Here is an 18,943-nt window from a genome sequence, read left to right on the forward strand (position 1 = left end):
GAGCGGAAGAATGACTTCTCGTGTCTTGCTCACAACACACCTGTTAATGCATCACCTGTTAATGCAACACACCTGTTACAATGCAACCATCCAGCAAGAGCATTTGATGGTTTCTCTGTGTACATGCTGTGAATATATCACTGCATTCTCATATGCATATTTTGTTTACACTCATATTTAGCAGGTGCAATGTAAGGCAAACATTTTAAAAATTGGGTCCCCTTAACTTAGATAGTCAAAACTGATAGTTTAGGCCAAATGCATTTTTTTAAATAAAATGTGCCCTTTAAGGAACAAACTTAATATTTTCATGCAGCGGTCCTTATGTTAACACAGCCTGGAAGACACATAGAAGTATTATATTGCTGTAGCACCTCGGACCCCAGGCATAGACCAAGACACTATTGTGTTTCTCCCTCAATTGATGTTTTATAATTTTCTCCATGTAGTATATGTGAGTCTTTAACCAATAAATGCTGCATGACTGGTTAACAATGAAACAATTCCAGTACTCTAGTATAAGGAAGAGGAAGGCACGATTGCTCTGCAAGTACTTACTTGGCAGACATCACTCTCAATATAAGGCTAGTACAAGGAGTAATTACCTGCCTGAAAGAATTTCTGAAATCAGCTTTTCAGCAAACCAATCTTATCCTATTACTTCCTCCACTGCCCCGTGGACATACGTTATATGTCAGTGCATTCTGTTCAAACAAGTGAGATCACACTAACGCTGTGTCCTCACTTAAAGGGTTAAGAGCTCAGTCCTGCAAATCCATGTTGTTCTTGAATGCCCGTAACTGCCATTGAATTCAGTGTGGGAGGTGCACAATACCTTGCAGGATTGAGTCCTATTGTAAAGACCCCCTTGACTTCAGTGGCTCTGGCTCAAGCTGTAAATGCAAGTAAGCACACACTGCAGCATAACCCAGGACATTTCTTGTTACAGACGAGACTAACCATTTAATTGCTGTTTAATTTACCAGGTAAAAGGGCTAGATATATCTCCGTTGTTTCCCCAGGCACCTGGGACAGCTCTAGAAAGATATAAACATTCTTTTAAAACAGATGGATTTTAAGTTTAAAAAAAGCAAATCCAGGAAGATGCCAGACAAAAATAAAATCAATAACAAGAAACAATCATAAAATATGGCAGAGAAATATAACAGGTGGAAAGTAAAATCCTCAATAAATATTTCAACAACAAACATAACCAAATAAATTTTAAACAGAAAAGCATAAACAAGAATACTATAATGAACGGCTAACTGGGACAATAAGTAAATTTATAGTATAAAACCAACAACAAAATGTAGCATTTGTATACTGTTCTTCTTCCAAGGATATATAAGTGCCTTATAAAGATGTGTAAGTTTTATGATGCTTGTTTTAAACTGATTTAGCCAAGGTCTCGTAGCAGATCAGTGGCAGAGCTGGGATTAGAATTCAAAGCCAAGCTCTTCAAAACTGACTAAAGATATTTTTGGGTATCCAATTTAAGACACCTTTATGGAACCTGATTAGTATGTGATTGGCCATGTAAGCCATATGGTATTTTTTCTGCTCTCTGATTGGATGTAACAAACTTTTCTTTCCCTCCTTCTGTTTCTAGAAAGATTTCTAAGTGGCCGGATAAAAAAATTGAGCACAAACTTTCTATAAACAAGCTGGCAAAAAAAAAATCACTTTTATGAATGTTTGCAGGAAACAAATGAAAAGGGTCATGAATGCCACTGGAGCAAATTAATGGGTTTTATTTGACTGTGATGGGACCGCCAAAACTGGACGTAAGTGTCTAATTCTCGGTACACTAGTCTGAAGAACTGTATCCATGGAATGCTCTGTGAAATCAATAGACTTCAATTAGCTTTGTATCAGTTCTGGAGTGATTTGCCCAAAGTTATACTTTAAGTCTGTGGCAGAGGTAGGAATAGAACCCAAGTCTCCTAACCCCATGTCCTTAGCCCCAAGTCTAACTCTCCTCTCAAATTTGATTAGCGACTAAATAGTGCCTTTTTTTCTAGGGATAGAAAATCTCTGATGTTTGCTATCTAATGTGCTGTAACCTTAATCATTGTAAAATCCTGTGCATAGTATTCCAGATTCATCAGAGAATTTAAAAATGTTTTATAACCCTCCACCAGAATTTTCTGGGTGCTGTCAGCAACTTGCAATTCATTTCCATATTTATTTAGTTTTGGGGATCTTACATTTTTCATCAGTTTATTTAAAAAAAAATTCACATCCTTAAACCACAAGAGATACAGATGAGATTTTTTTTTTAAAGAAACCCATAATTGTCTGGAAATTAGAGTTTTAGTATACATTTTATGACAATAGTACAAAGGTTGGAATAATGCAATCCTCTGAATTTCAGTTATGAGCAATCATTCAGAAAAGAACATTCTTTACTTCCATCAAATGCTCAGTTAAGAATAGATACATTCTGTCCTGGAACAGGTACATTACTTTGCCTTTCAATGAACCTAGTGCATTTTTTTTTTTTACTTCTTAAAAAATAAAATATGATGGCAAGAATACATTCTAACTATAAAATAGGCTGAAGGTCAGAAATTTCTGATTAACATTAGTTTCATCATTCAGAATCAGGCCAGGAATTTGGCAAAATAATTTTGTAATGACCAAAATGGAGAGATCCTAATTTGTATGTTACATTTAAAGTTCTCATGTCACTTTTTTCTTCTTCAGGAGCTGGTGTGTTAACTCTGCTATCTTGGCTCCAGTTGTTGTCAATCTAGAATACCTCCTATAGTTTCAGTTAGGGAAGTTATTCTTCAGTATACCTCCTAAACAGGAAAAACTAGCCATGCTTGAATAATGTTGGTTGCACAGAAGAGCTATCATATTCCATCCCAGAAGTGACGGAATTGCAGTGGCAGATGACTGATCCCTATATAGATACAATGGGAAAGGCAGTTCCAATCTCTCTGTATATTTCAGATAATTCTGCTATACCTAGCAATGGTTCCTCAATGCACTGTAGTAATTTTTCAGCCATTCTAAATCTAAATTGTTATTTTAATATTCTTTCTTCAAAATGAGAGAGACAGAGACATGCTAATTGTCCCAGTGACTTGTGCTTAAACTTGTCAGATGAATGTTTAGTGCATGATGAGCCTGGCTAGTTGTGTGTGAACTGCTCTCAGTCACAACCAGCAACTCTTTGCTGATATATCGTGCCACTGTAGGGCTTTGGTTTAAATTCAGCAGTGGCATGGAAGGCCCACACAACCCTGAGTGGCCACAAAGGAAGCTCTCTGAAGCCTCTCTGCTCCTGGACTGGCCCTGCTGAAACACTCTGTAAATATCATGAGACCCAAGTGTATGTAGATCCAGCAACCTCAACACATTGCACAAAGAACTTTGAGTAACAGCTATGAGGAAAGATGGGATGAGATGCCTCGGCCCTGAGCCACAGCTCGAGGCTGGGGATGGGAACAGATGTCATCTCCCTGAGCTGCCTACACTTATTCAGTTTTAGGCAAGAAGTGGGTTTTATCCTATATGCAGAGGACAGAAATAAAGGCTGGGGAAAGCGATTCTCTGAATTCACATGCTTCTGTTTGGTTCTTTATTGTGTGTGCATTCCTGGGCATGAGTACATTTTGGCAGAGGGCTGGAAGAGAATGGATGTACAGGCAGAAGAGAAATAGATTACAGTACAACCCAAAATGCACAGCATGTACCATTTTAAATTGATCACTTATTCAGAACAATCTATCGGAATTTGGGAACATACATCTGAAATCCTGAAAACTCATAAATCCTATTCTGACAATGCAGTGGCAAAGGATTCCCCTAAAAGAGCTTCAACGCCCAGCTTTGTCCCTCTAATGGTACCTACCCCAAGAAAATCCAGCACTAATCACTATATACTTGTTATTTTTCAGGGAGTTATGGTCTGTGACAGTTTCAATAACTTCTTGTGCCTACATACAAGAAAGCCCACCATCAACCCCTATGAAGTAGCCTGGAACACTGATTCAAATGCCCATTTCTCTATGTAAAATAAATAAACCAATCAGTCAGTAGTGAATCCCCATATAAACTTCTCATAGGATGGATGGGATACCAAAGTTGCTTATTTTTTGAACATCGATGTTTGTGATGTATTTGTGAACCTGCAGACTATTGCATTGTGGACATGCATCTTTATGTATAAGGAGAGAAAAAGATTGGCAGGCTCTTTGCTGGTGTGAAAATCTTTTCTTTGATCTCTCTCCCCATAAAGGGTGACAAAAAAAACAACACTAATTTCCCTTTTGTACTTTCTGGTTGATGAAACATTACCAGTTGTCAGTGGATTTTTAAGTATTCATGAATACCAGTGCTCTACAACAGGGATAATACAAGGGCCCTCGATTATTTATAACCTGAGATGTCAAACTGAAAGCTCTGAGCCAGCCAAGTGTTCAGATTACATTCCAGCTCTTTATTCTATTTTGCTTTTTGCTTATTTGTTTCTCTGAAGAGATTGCTTTCTGTTCATGAAACAAATTCATTGCAGAAAAGCATTTGTAAATCAAAGAGTCTTGTTTCCTCTGTCTTTCTTATAGTGTCTTTTTTATGACCTATGCTGAGATTGCCTTTGTTTTTGTTTTTGTGGTTTTTTTGGGGGTGGAGGGTGGAGGGGCATTTGACGTTTTTCTTTAGTGGTTCCAAATGGAGATTATGGGATTTTGTACACTAAATACTGGGTACACAGTTTTAAACAACATCAACATAATTAATAAAGGAATATGGGCCCAATCTCCACCAATTTGGATCTCATCTAAACTAGTAGTGACCAAAAGTATTTATGAATATCTGATGAGTGGTTTGTTGGTCTGTGTGAAACAACTTTCATGGTTTCAGTTCAGTTGCCTATCTCCACAATGATATCACAACAGATATCCGCATTGGAAATCTCTGCACATAGGACACATTTATGTGTGCCAATAGCAATAGAAAATGTATTTTCACAATTCCCCCTGTAAAATGTTATCTTCAAGTATGCATTTTATAGTATGTCTACACAGCAATTGGGAAGTGTGATTCCCAGCTTGAGTAGATATACATGAGCTAGTTATGGTTGCTAAATACAGCAGTGTGGCCACAGCAGCATGGGTAGTGGCTTGGGCTAGTCATCCAAGTATCTACTCAAGAGGTCAGATGGGATTGTATTTAGGTGGCTACCCCAAGCTGCTGCCTGTGGCCAAATTGCTATTTACAGCACTAGCTTAAGTAGATGTGATAGCTGGTCATGTGGGAAGAGGAGCTGCAGCTGTGTGCAACACTGCCAATTCAGTATTGTTGTAAGAAGAGAGGGGACCTGGGGAGGCGAATAAGGTAAAGAGCAGTGGATTCAGTTCAGGAAAACCTCAAACAGGGCTAGTGTATCTACCCATGCTGGGAATTACATCTCCCAGTTGCTATGTACCTTTAAACTTCTGCTTTTGAATGCCCCCTTTAAAATTGAATTTATTTTTCCTCCTAGTATCTATCTACCACATCCTATCTCATCCTTTCTTTTCTTATTATTCCCACTGCTAAAACCCTTCTATGCATCTTGGTTAGCTTCCATCCTGATTATTGTAAACTTGTCTCCATCATCAGCCCTCATTTTCACCATTGTCCCTCTCAGGCTGTAGACTCTTCTTCAGTCCTCTCCCTACCGCTTCCTTCAGCTCCTTCTACCTTTACACACCTTTTCCCTCCTCTGCTTGGAATGACACCCCTTTTGTTTGCCAAGAGCCCTCTTTTTCCTCAGCACAACCTTGTCCCTTCCATGGTGGGAGTACAGAAGCCCTTTGAAGCTTCCAAGCCATTCCAAAGAACCATTCCAATGGTTCACCAGGACTAATGGAAAGGAAGGATATTCCAGTAGATAACACTCTACCTCAAGATTTGGAAGATCAGCGTTAAATGTCCTGCTCTGCTGCAGACATCTTCTGAGAACTTAAACAAGATATTTAGCCGGTCTGTACCTCAGTTTCCCATTTATAAATTGGAGATAATATTAATTCTGTACCTAATAGTGTGTTGTGTGGATAAATATATTAAAGACTGTAGTGCTTTGATATCTACTGATGAAAAAAAAGCTATATAGGAGCTAGATTAACAGAAAAATATGTCCTGCATCCATAGCCATTTCATTCTCAAAGTTAGAAAGAAGTCATCAGAAGCAGTAATGTTCATATGCATGCCAAACACTCAAAAATCATGAGTCAGGGTCCAAGAAATCACAAGATTATCAATAAAATTAATTAATTATTTGTTCTTTGTCTTCTTTTTGAGCCTTTAAGGTAGTGGTTCTCAAGCGGGGGGTCTGCGGCCCCATGGGGTTCACAAGCCAGGAGTGGTGTGGGGCTAAAGGGGGTGGCTCACCAATCCCAACCAGGAGCAGCGTGGAGCTAAAGGCGGAAGCCCCCGCATCCTAGCTGGGAGCGGGGTGGGGCTAATGCCAGCACACCCTCAAGACCCTGAAGCTGGGAGTGGTGTGGGACTGAAGCTGGCAAACCTCCCCCCCCCAAGTCAGGAGCAGCAGAAGGGGTGAAGCCAGGAGCCCCATTGCCACCCCAAAGCTGGGAGCAACACTGGGAGCCCCCCCCCACACCCTTGCACACAGCCCCTAGCTACCCCCTGCCTGCACCCTGAGCTACTCCCCTTCCTACACACAGCCCCTACCTACCCCCTCCCTGAACCTTGAGCTACCCCCTGCCTGCACAGCCTCTAACTACCCCCTGCCTGCACCCTGAGCTACTCCCCTGCCTGCACACAGTCCCTAACTACCCCCTGCCTGCACCCTGAGCGGTTTTCAAGCTCTTTGAACTGAGTCCCCCCTTTGAATTATATGTTTTGGTTGCATCCCCCCACAGCCCAGACAGGCTGGGTGGTCTCCTGAGTGAGTCAGGGGGTGGAGATGGCACACCAGATTTCACTAGATTCACAATAAATTCATGAGATTTTGCACCATTGGTGTTCTTAAAGGTCACAAGCACTGCATTTCCCTCTGAGCTTTTCTGCCCAAAGGAATTTCCATAGTGTTGAGAAGGTGTTGTGTTCAGTTCTGTGCAGTGATTTCCCTACACACAGCCCTGAATTTCCCCAACACCGCCCCCCCCCCAGTTTTGTGAACTAGTTACATGCCAATTTAGTGACTGTTTGGAAATTTGAATTGAAATTGAAACATTGATACACATTTTAAAAGCATATACAGTGTATGCTAAAATATGTATCTGAAAAAGTATAATAGATTTGAAAAGTATGAACATAGATTAGCTTCCTTATACTGCTGTTGTTTTTTATGACAATGTCAGTGCATTCATTTCGGTGATGGTGGCCAACCTAATAATTTCAAATGATGATTTGTATGCAAAGTCTAAATGAGCTCTCCCTGACAGCTAGTGATGAGCTAGGGTTGCGGGGAAAGGCTTCAGGACCAGATTGTATTTACATTCACATCTAATCTACCTAGGTATCCAGCAAACAGAGTTGTGTTGCCAAAGTGATAGATTTTGGCTGGGGTTGGGTTACAAATCACTTGGGGAGGGGATGAAATGTTGTTAGTCTTATTGTATGAGTAAAGGGCAGTAGAACTGTACTTAGCCTGTGCTGATTGAGGGCATCAAGAGAGATTGAGGGCATTGAGGGCATCAAGAGGGACAGGTGGGGACCTGTCCCTCTGACCTGTCCCTCTCCGCTGTTTAAAGACAGAGCTGATTAGGCTCCATAGATAGTCTTTTGTTCTGTTAAGTGACCACTGCAGCTGAAATCACTGATAATCAGGTCTAAGTGCTTAGTCCTGCTGTGGGGACAGTGTTTCTGTAGAAGAGACAGCCCAGACTGCACTAGCAGGGAGGTTCCCCCACTGAGAGCTCAGTTGAAATCACTCAGAGCTCGGTGGAACCTCAAGAGACCAACTCGCAGAGGTCACAGTGGCAGGTGGCAGCAGAAGGTGACTGTGCAGGGCCATTGGCAACAGAGTGGTGGAGTGAACAGTGGCACAACAAACAGCAGTGGCCAGAGCAAACAGTGAGCAGCTGGAGGAACGAGCCAGGTGCCATCTTGTCCACCACATGGGAGGTGTACTCACTTGAAAGCACTTCTGAACTCTGAGTCTCCACTGACCAAGGACAACACCGGTGAGTGGGATGCGGTAGAGGGAAAAGTGAGGGACATGTTAAATAAACATTTGTTCATTGGACTATATTTTAGTGACTTTGCTCCAGAATGCTAGATTTGTGACTGGGAATGGAAACTTATATAAATATGTTTCCTAGTAGGCCAAGATTTTTAAAATGCATTATTTGCCAAGGTTGTTATCTCACATCATTGCTATCTTGAGAGGCCATTATGTTGGGGAGTTTCTGTACTAATATTTTTATTATAATAATTAATTTTTACATAAGAATGGTCATACTGGGTCAGACCAATGGTCTATATAGCCCAGTATCCTGTCTTCTGATAGTGGTCAAGGCCAGGTGCTTCAGAGGGAATGAACAGAACAGGAAATCATCAAGTGATCCATCCCCTGTTGCTCATTCCCAGCTTCTGGCAAACAGGCTAGGGACACTCAGAGCATGGTGTTGCATCCCTCCCCATCCTGGCAAATAGCCACTGATGAACCTATTCTCCAGGAATTTATCTAGTTCTTTTTTTAATCCTGTTATAGTTTGGTGTTCACAGCATCCCTTGGCAAAGAGTTCCACGGGTTGACTTTATGTTATGTGAAGAAGTACTTCCTTTTGTTTTTTTAAAACCTGCTGCCTATTAATTTCATTGAGTGACTGCTAGTTCTTGTGTTATGTGAAGGATTAAATAGCATTACTTTCTTCACACCTGTCATAGAATCATAGAATCATAGATTATAGGACTGGAAGGGATCTCGAGAGGTCATCGAGTCCAGTCCCCTGCCCGCATGGCAGGACCAAATACTGTCTAGACCATCCCTGATAGACATTTATCTAACCTACTCTTAAATATCTCCAGAGACGGAGATTCCACAGTCAAGATTTTATAGACCTCGATCATATGCCCCCTTAGTCGTCTCTTTTCTAAGCTGAAAATTCCCAGTCATTTTAATCTCTCCTCCTGTTTCATACCCCTAATCATTTTAATTGCCCATCACTGTACCTTTTCCAATTCCAATATATCTTTTTTGGGATGGGGTGACCAGATCTGCACACAGTATTCAAGGTGTGCGCATACCATGGATTTATATAGAGGCAATTTGATATTTTCTGTCTTATTAGCTATCCCTTTCTTAATGATTCCCAACATTCTGTTTGCATTCTATCGCTGCACATTGAGTCTATGTTTTCAGAGAACTATCCACAATGCCTCCAAGATTTCTTTCTTGAGTGTTAACAAATAATTCAGACTCCATCATTTTGTATGTATAGTTGAGATTGTTTTCCAATGTGCATTACTTTGCATTTATCAACATTGAATTTCATCTACTGTTTTTTTGCCCAGTCATCCAGTTTTGTGAGATCTCTTTGTAATTCTTCGCAGTCTGCCTGGGACTTAACTATCTTGAATAGTTTTGTATCATCTGCAAATTTTGCCACCTCACTGTTTACCCATTTTTCCAGATCATTTATGAATATGTTGAACAGTAATGGTCCCAGTACCAACACCTTAGGGATACCACTATTTATCTCTCTCCATTCTGAAAACTGATAATTTATTCCTAACTTTTGTTTCCCATCTTTTAACCAGTTACTGATCCATGAGAGGGTGACCAGACATCCCGACTGATCTTCTGGTTTTTTTTTTGCTCCGCCGGCGGGACTGACTCGGCTTTTTGTTTTTGGATCCGCCAGCGGGCACCTCCCCCCTCCCCATGTGTCCCGATATGGTCTTTCCCTCATCTGGTCACCCTACTCTTATCCCATGATGGCTTACTTTTCAAAAGTAAATTTAAATTAAATACATCTTTTTTTTAATTTATATATTTTTAGAAATCTAGACCTGTTATGTGTTTTGGTGTAACTTGCATTAGCCTTATGTTAAATTTGCATTATCCTAACAAAACATTATTCATATCTCTTTTATAAATTGCAGGTCAAAGTGAAAATGAAAAGACAAAAAAAAATACAACAATTTTTCCACTCAAAGGCCTCAAAAACTAACCAAGGTGAAGAACACATCAAGAACCAAGAATATATCAACATGTCATCTCAAGGTTCAAGTGGTATATCTACATCCAACCAGCCCAAAGCACAAATACAGCTACCTACTGAAGAAACAGTGTCTCCAAAACCTAAAGGCAGTTTCCGATGTTTGTCGGTCAAAGTGTTCTCATTTATTGAAGTTACAAAAGATGGCTACTGGTGCACCTCTTGCAAAAAAGCTTACAAAGAAGGAAAGCTTCCCAATGCTATAATTGGTAAAAGTGGAGGAGTTTGGTTTGTCAAACCGATGAGCAAAGCCAATGCTGACAAACTACGTGAAAAGGTTGCAAAACACCAGGCCTCTGGAGTGCATCAACATGCAGAAAGCCTTATAAGTCCACTTTCAAAGCCAATTTTAGAAGTTCTTAATGAGGCTGTTAAGAATGCTGGAGACACAACACAGTTCATGCGAACAAACATGGCTGTGGCATCCTACTTTCTATTTAAGCAAGAGATACCACACACTACAAACCGGAGGCCAATGTTAAGTCCATTGTCACTTGTTCATCCTGAAGTTGAACACTGGTTCCGAACAAGACCAGCAAATGCTCACTATCTTTCTGCAAGAAACTCAACTGACTGGCTAGAAGCATGCGGTGCAACAGTGAAAGACTCAACAGTTGAAAAAGTGAAGAACTCTCTCACCACATTCAAAAAATGTGCATACATGGCTGATGAATGCACTGATGCAAATGGGCATCAAGTATTAAGTCATTGTATATGTTATCTTGATGTTAGGGGTAGGCCAGTAGATGCATTTCTAGATGTTCAAGTTATAGACGACACATCGGCTGCATCTATGAGAACCCACATCTTAGAAGAGTTAAATGCTTGTCAATTGGACCCCAAAGAGATGGCTGATTGTGCATTTGATGGAGCTGCAAACTTCTCTGGAAGACATGGTGGAGTACAAGCTTTGCTCAGAGAAAAGTGTAACCCTAATCTCTCCTATACGCACTGCAGAGGCCATCTACTCCAACTAGCACTAGCACGAGCTGCAGAATCTTCAGAAGACATTTAAAAAGATATAAATTTAATGTCTTCATTATATTCTTTTTTCAGCAAGAGTCCATAAATACTGAATATCTTGGAAAATATAGAAGATACACTGGGACTGAAGTTCAAATTAATCCAAACTGGGGAAACCCGCTGGCTTTCTCATGAGTGATCCTTGGCTGTTGTCTTAAAATTATTCCAGCCATTATTACTGGATTTCGAAAGTATCTACCAAGATGGGATGGATCTAAATAGTGAGGCTGGTGGATTGCTTTTGCTACTACGTTCAGAGAAGACTATTGCCATTCTCTCTCTCATAAGTCTACTGTTGAAACCACTTGGGTCATTAAACAATGCCATCCAGGCATCTGCTACAACAGTAGTAGATCTTTATCCAGCAATAGAAGCTACATTTGGATCAATCAGAGAGATATCCATTGAAAAAGTACTGAAAGAAGCAAATACTTCAGTCCAGAAGCTGACTAATGAAGGCATTTATATTGAATCGTTAAGTGAAGAAGACAAGAAGTGTTTGTTAAGACAACTGAAAGTACACAGGCTTGATTCTTAAAAATCTACAACAGCGACTTCTAGATTCTACTCAACCTCTCCGTAATTTTTACAGATGCCTGTCCTATAAAACACCAATAGTTGAGTGGAGTGAAGCACTACCAGCAATGAAGCTGCCATGTGATCAGGACAGAACAGAGAATTTGAACACAGAGTGGAATATCATATGATGAATGAATGAAGATTTGACTTCAACTTCTTTTTTATCATCGCTAGTGGCTTGACCCGATCTTTATGTTCTGTTTCCTGGAATGAAAGAAGTAGGAATTCATCTCTTGCTACTCCCAGTCACAACAGCTACAGTTGAGCATTCTTTTTCATCATTGAATAGAATTTTGTGTTCTGAAAGAAGTCGCCTTCTGCCTGATCATGTAAATGAATTAATGAGCATATCAATTGAAGGAATGGAAGTACCAGACACACAAGAAGCCACCAAAGATGAACACATTGGATTCAAGAAGTTCATTAACAGAGTTGTGCAAAATTATAACAAGAAACCAAGAAGGATGTAGATGTAGTGCGACATAGAAGGCTTGAGTAGCTAACTTTAATTTGTGTGATGATTTTAAAACATGAGTTAAATCTAATAAAATGGTCATGAAACATTTTTCAGTTTTTACTATGGTGCCATAATAGCCCACCTTCACCCTCACAGTCTCACCTCTCATCGGAACTGACCTCCCCCCCCCCACCCGCGCCCCCTGTAAATTCTGTGTAGTAGCTGCTTCTTCTAAATATTTTGAACTCTCTTCAGGTTGCTTCACTGAGCGTTCACATTGCTCATTCAGGTGCAAAATGCTATTTAATCAGTGTGGGGGTAAATCTCATCACCTGTTGTATGCATATGCAAAGCCCAAGAACATGTAAATCTGAGTGGAACCTCAATGATTTGCTACGTGTGTGCTTGTGTATATCCATCCGGCAGTGCTATCAGCAGCAGCATGAAAGGGAGAGTGGGACAAAGCCGGGGTTAGACAGAGATTTGAACCATAGGTCCACAAGAAAACAGATCCACAGGCAAAAGTTACCTGCATAGGGAAAACTACATCAGAAGCAGCTCCTATAGCCAAAAGCTATAGTAACAGCAGCTCTTTGCTGGTTCCAGCAGTTGACTTTGACTCTTATATCCCAAAATGCTGGGGGCTCCTTAAATAAAAGCACTGAGTCTCGATAGTAAGGTATGGGACTCCGAGCTTTATTGACCACATCTTCACCATGTGAGTGTCCACTCAGCATGCACTAAACTCCTGCAGTCCTATCCCAGCATGTGCTGGGCTCAGTGTAACAGCTGGAATGCATTTCCAAGCATTCTCTTTTTGGTAAGGACTCCAGAAGGGATGCTCGCCAAAATATTTTATTAACCAGTGGTTTCACATAGTCCTGGAGCCACTGGACATACCCTTGGTATTGCCCCACCCTGCTCCCTCTGTCTTGATGAATGCTGTGTTAACATCAGCGAGTCATTTTCCTGGCTGGTGCTCTCTTTTTTCTATACATAAAATGCCCACTACTGTGATTGATATCTGAACACCTCTACAGCCTGGGAGCTGGCGGGCAGGTAGGATGCCATTCCACTACCCATTCACCAGCTGAGATACAAAGTAAAAGCCTATTTATGTGAGCTTTACACAGGTGATAAGGATTTAGCCATGTGAGTTTTGATTTTAGAGGCTTCATAATATCTTATTGCAGATTTGTTTGGACGAAACATGCTATACCCCCAGATCATTGGCTAAACTAGGAAAAAAGAAAGAACATATCAAAACAGATACTTCCTTGGTTTTGCCTGAGTGCTGCTAAATTTCTCAGGAGTATTAACTGATCTTAATAAGAGGTGTAACAGAGAGAAGTATCAGAGAGAAAGATACACTAGTGTGTTTACCACAGCCCAATTTATCCCCTCTAGAACATTGCTGTACAACTAAGAAAGAATTATGATTAAGGGAACATATATTTAGGTTTATTAAACTGCAAATATTCCATACCAGCAGCTTGCATTTGTCATAGGTGCTAGGCTTTACTTTTTGTATTGAGCTACAATTGTAGAGCATTATATCTTATTGCAAGGGTTCCATTCTTTTTTATGTACTGAATGAACCACCAGAGTAAGAAACTCATACAGTGGAATTAACAGCACTGTTTTTTCTATAGGCCATGGCAAACATCACTAAAGATCTTTAAAGAGTTCATCCCAGTTATGGTAGCTAAGCTGATTAATCGGACTTCATCTGAAAGAGACGTTTAATCACTGAGGAGGAAAAGAGAGTTTTATTTACCCTGTAATTTCATGATGCTTGCAATTTCAACCTCTAATTGTTATAAACATGTTATTAAATATATACATACAGAACAAGAGATTATATGATATTAATGCCTTGTAATTTTAATGTCTTGCCATTATTTACTGTAGTTAAAATATGAAAAATTACTCAGTTTGAAAATATAAAAAATTATTATTAACACAGGCCATTTCTACCCTGTTCCCCATCCCTCTACACAAAGTGATATTTTAAAGGTATCCAAACAAGATTTGGAGGATGCTATGCAGGGCCAATTTATGACCCATTGCAAGTGGTTTCAACTCCACTGTTCCTGCAAAAGGGATGCTAGGTCTCAGGGCAGATAAAAATGTATCACTGAAAGGGAACATCATTTCAATAGGAAATCAAATTGAATCTGAAATGTCAAAGTGGAAAATAGCAATGGGAGATCCTTTAGAACATTGGTTTCCAAACTATGGGGCATTATGTGAGACATAATGAGGTTGTCTGTTGGGGAGGCGTGGGAGACATGGGGACCTAACTGGTTAAGAACTGGTTTCTTCAAAATATTGTTGAAAACATAAAAATTCCTCTTCAGAAATATTCTACTGAAGCTATCACACATGGGTTTTGTCCCTCAGATCCTGAGACTACTTGTTCATAGTACCAAAGCTTGATTGACCACTGTGCTAACATGACATTAGTGTCCTCTAGCTTCCACATGAGATATATGACTGATTTCAGCATGACATTTCACTCAGATGTCCTTTCTACACTAATTACTTTGATGTTCAATAATTGTGAATGAATGGAGCATTTTGTGAAGTGTAAAGTTGAGGATGTTGATCCAGAGGAAGGAACAAGTAGAGCTGGAGAAAAGAAAAATAGGAAATACATGGACTTAGAATTCACACTTACTGATTCAGATAAAAATCCTCAACCACAATGTGTTGTTTGTGCTGAAGTTTTTGCTCAAGATACCATGAAATCAAAAAACCTAAAACACCACTTGGAGACCAAACGTCCTGCCCTTAGAGATAAACCACAAGATATTTTTGAAGGAAAACTCTTTCAACTGAAAGGATAGATTAAGGCAACTGAAGAATGCAGTGCTACTCCTTCTAAAGCACTTGAAGCATCCTATGCTGTCTCATACCAAATAGCGAGAAGTGGAAAATCTTATGCAACTGGTGACAGTTTTGCACTGCCAGCAGGGATTGAAATGGCATTGGCAGTATGTGGAAGGAAAGTTGCAGATCACCTAAACCTCATCCCACTATTTCACAACATGGTTAGCTGCAAAATTGCTGATGTGGCAGGAGGTGTCAATGAGCAGCTAAGGTAAAGCCCTTTTTTTTTCTCACTACAAATCGACAAGAATACTGACTGCACCCATGCAGGAGAAATTATTTTTTATTATTTTTCTGTTATGTCCCAATGATAAAAACTGAGTGGAATAGTTGTGTTGAGATTTGTGCGTATGGGACAAAAGCAGCCAGGGGCTTGCTGTTTGGGTGAGAGCCATTGTATACACAGGGAGGCGCTAGGTGCAAAGGTAATGTTAAAAGAGCTGTCTGATGTACTGATTGCTACTGTTGAAGTTGCAAACTTCATAAAAGCTTGACCACTGAACTCATGCCTCTTCTCCATGCTATGTGAAGAGATGGAATCGTTGCACCTGCAACTTCTGCTTCATACAGAAGTCCGATGGGTGTCATATGGTAAACTCAGGGAGGAGTGCTGTAAGTTTTTGAATGACTCTGAATCATCACATCACCATCACTTCCTTGACCCATATTTCCAGGCTTTACTAGCTATCTTGTTGACATATTTGACAAACTCAATGAACTTAAACTTTCTTTGCAAGGTAAGAACTGTAACATTTTAATTATGCATGAAACCTTTGCTCTAGAGTAGCTATGAACTACAAGACAATATAACTATATTCTTGACATTGTTTTCTATCCTTATGGACTACGAAATATTGGTTCTAGTTAAAGATGTAATTCTGGAGTATTTGTCTCAGCTTTGCACAGAATTCAGTGACTATTTTCCCAAAATAGATGCAAATTAATTGCAGGATTTCACCTGAGTTCAAAATCCATTTCAGAGGACTTCATAGCAAAGGCTAAGATTTTTGTGAGACTAAAAGATAATTTGATCAATGTTGCTACTCATCGGTTTTGAGAGATACTTTTAAAGCCAAGTCTCTTGATCAATTCTGGTTCTCAGTTCCAAAAGTTTTCCCTGTCCCAAATAGCTATCAAAATACTTGTTCACTCTGTGTGAATGTTTCTGGGTGTAAGTAAGCAAAGAAATACTGACTACATCATAAACAAATAGATAAGCCACTTGAATGTAGAGACAGATTTGTGGTTGAAGCTGTGGGTATGTCTACACTGGCGGAGTTACATCGCCGACAGTTACATCACCACTCAGAGAACACTGAAGGGAAACCGCTGTGGTGTGTTCACATTGTCAGCTGCCTGCGCAATAGCGTGTTCACACTTGCAGCACTTGCAGTGGTATTCAGAGCGGTACACTCTGGGCATCTATCTCACAGAGCATCTCTTCCTCTTCTGCAGATAAGAGTTGTGGGAAGGCAGAGGAGGTTGTGGGGCATCCTGGGTCCTGTCCCAATGCCCCCTGCTGCATTGCTTTGCATCCCAGCAATCCCTGTGCTTCCGTCCGCATTTGGCGCCATCTTTCAACTGTTTGTGTACTGCGCGCTCTGCCTTTTCAGTCTGTAGGAATGGATCCCACACTGTTGACCAATATGCTGCTCACTCTTACTAACACGTCATGAGTAGCAGTGGAGTTATTCCTTAAACTACAAAGGCAAGGTGAGTTCAACATTGATCTCGCCACACGTAGTAGCTACGACACGAGATTGCTTATGGCATTCACGGAGGTGCTGACCACAGTGAAACGCTGTTTGGGGGCTTGGAAAACAGGCATTGAGGGGTGGGATCACATCATCATGCACAGGCCGGCTCCAGGAACCAGCCCTCCAAGCATGTGCTTGGGGCGGCACCTGGAGGGGGGCGGCGCTCACCCGGGGAGAGCGGGGCCGCGGCCAGGCTCGCCGCCCTCCCCCCAGTGCTCTGGCTGGCCAGTCTCTCTGCCCTCCTCCCGGCGCTCCGGCCAGTCAGGGAGAGGGAGGCCCCGGCCGGGCTCGCCGCCCTCCTCCCGGCGCTCCAGCCGCTGGGGAGAGCGGAGCCGCAGCAGGCTCACCACCCTCCCCCGGCACTCCGGCGAGCCGGGAAGAGCGGGGCCGCCCTCTCCCAGTGCTCTGGAGGGGGGCGGCGCTCACCCGGGGAGAGCGGGGCTGCAGCCAGGCTTGCCGCGGGCTCGGCGCCCTCCCCTGCCATGCTCCCCGCCGGGGAACGGGGGGGGGGTGTGGCTGGGGCGGCAAAAAAGCCAGAGCCGGCCCTGATCATGCACATCTGGGACGATGAGCAATGGCTGCAGAACTTTCGGATGGGGAAATCCACATTCATGGGAGTGTGTGATGAGCTTGCCCCAGCCCTGCAGCAGAAGGACATGAGATGAGGTCTGCCCTGTCGCTGGAGAAGGGTGTGGGGATTGCACTGCGGAAACTGGCTACTCCAGACTGCTACCGACCAGTTGCTAACCAGTTTGGAGTGGGAAAGTCAACTGTTGGACTCATGTTAATGGAAGTGTGCTGGCCATTAATCGCATCCTGCTCCGAAAGACCATGACTCTGGGGAATGTGCGTGACATTGTGGATGGCTTTGCAGAAATGGGCTTCCCTAACTGTGGAGGGGTGATACATGGCACGCATATTCCAATTCTGGCACCAGATCACCTAGCCACCAAGTACATCAGAATTGAAAGGGGTATTACTCTATGGTTCTCCAGGTGCATGCCAAAGGACCTGTGGCAGCGGATTGCCCAGTATCTCCATGAGAGTTTCGTGGAGATCTCAGAGGCAGATTCCCATGAAGTGAGGGAGTCAATTAACACCCTGTTCCGCCGCTCAGACTAGGCATGTGGTGGTACGTGCATCATATAGACACAAGCCTGCTTTCTGCAATCCTCTTGCCCCCAACAACGCGCTTCAGCGATTCCAAAAATCAAAGCCACTTACGAAGGGCCTCCTCTCCTGTTTGCGCTTCACCAAGCTCCAACAGCTATGACTGGCTAGCCTCCTCCAGGGTAGAGTAGAGCTCCTGGCTGCATGCATCTCTGACCTCCAAGTTGTCCTCTGCTTCTGGGTCCCCCTCCCTCTCCACATCCTCATCCAAGATTTCCTCCTCCTGGCTTAGTCCATTGGCGACTGGCATGCGAACCATCGAAGTATCCACAGTGGCCTTTGCAGTGGATATGGGGTCGCCACCGAATATCGCATCCAGCTCTTTGTAGAACCAGCAGCTCATGGGTGCAGCACCAGAGCAGTGGTTTGCCTCCCATGCCTTGTGATAGGCTTTCTGCAGCTCCTTCACTTTGACCCTACACTGCCCCGGTCCTGGCCCCTTTCTGTCATGCATCGTGAAATCTGTCCATAGGTTTCATAATTCCTACAGCTGGAGCGCAGCTGGGACTGGACAGCTTCCTATCCCCAAATGCTGATGATGTCCAGCAGCTCGGCATTGCTTCAAGCAGGGTATCGCCTGGTGCGTGGAGCAGGCATAGTCACCTGGAAAGATGCGCTGAGAGCACTGCACGTGTCACCGAACAAACAGGAAGGGGACTTTCAAAATTCCCAAGGAATTTAAGGGGTGGGACTCACGATTAGTCACCTGAGGGCAGGGCAGTAGAGTTCAAACCAAATGACCAGAGAAGTGAAAATTGGCATTGTGGGACACCTCCCAGAGGCCAGTTGCAACGTTGTAATCGACCAGGGTGTCTACACTGGCACCGCGGCATTGTAGCCCTGTTGAAGAAAGCTGTACGCCTCTCGCTAGGGTGGTTTTC

General features: G+C 42.2%; 1 protein-coding gene across 3 annotated transcripts in view; it reads left to right on the plus strand.

The window, feature by feature from the left end:
• The window catches only part of LOC135983103 (uncharacterized), a 28,745-nt gene extending 16,396 nt beyond the window's left edge, over nt 1-12,349 (plus strand). For 2 of the 3 annotated variants that reach the window (XM_065592764.1, XM_065592763.1), the window contains one exon: nt 10,069-12,349. In XM_065592764.1, the coding sequence (XP_065448836.1) occupies nt 10,069-11,199 (1,131 nt within the window). In that variant the 3' untranslated portion in view covers nt 11,200-12,349. Of the gene's footprint in view, nt 1-9,723; nt 9,919-10,068 lie in introns of those variants that run through there. The other variant, XM_065592765.1, reaches the window with a different exon arrangement.
• Nucleotides 12,350-18,943: the final 6,594 nt, after the last annotated feature.

The sequence above is a fragment of the Chrysemys picta genome, chromosome 4, assembly GCF_011386835.1.
Source record: "Chrysemys picta bellii isolate R12L10 chromosome 4, ASM1138683v2, whole genome shotgun sequence".
NCBI classification, from domain to species: domain Eukaryota; kingdom Metazoa; phylum Chordata; order Testudines; family Emydidae; genus Chrysemys; species Chrysemys picta.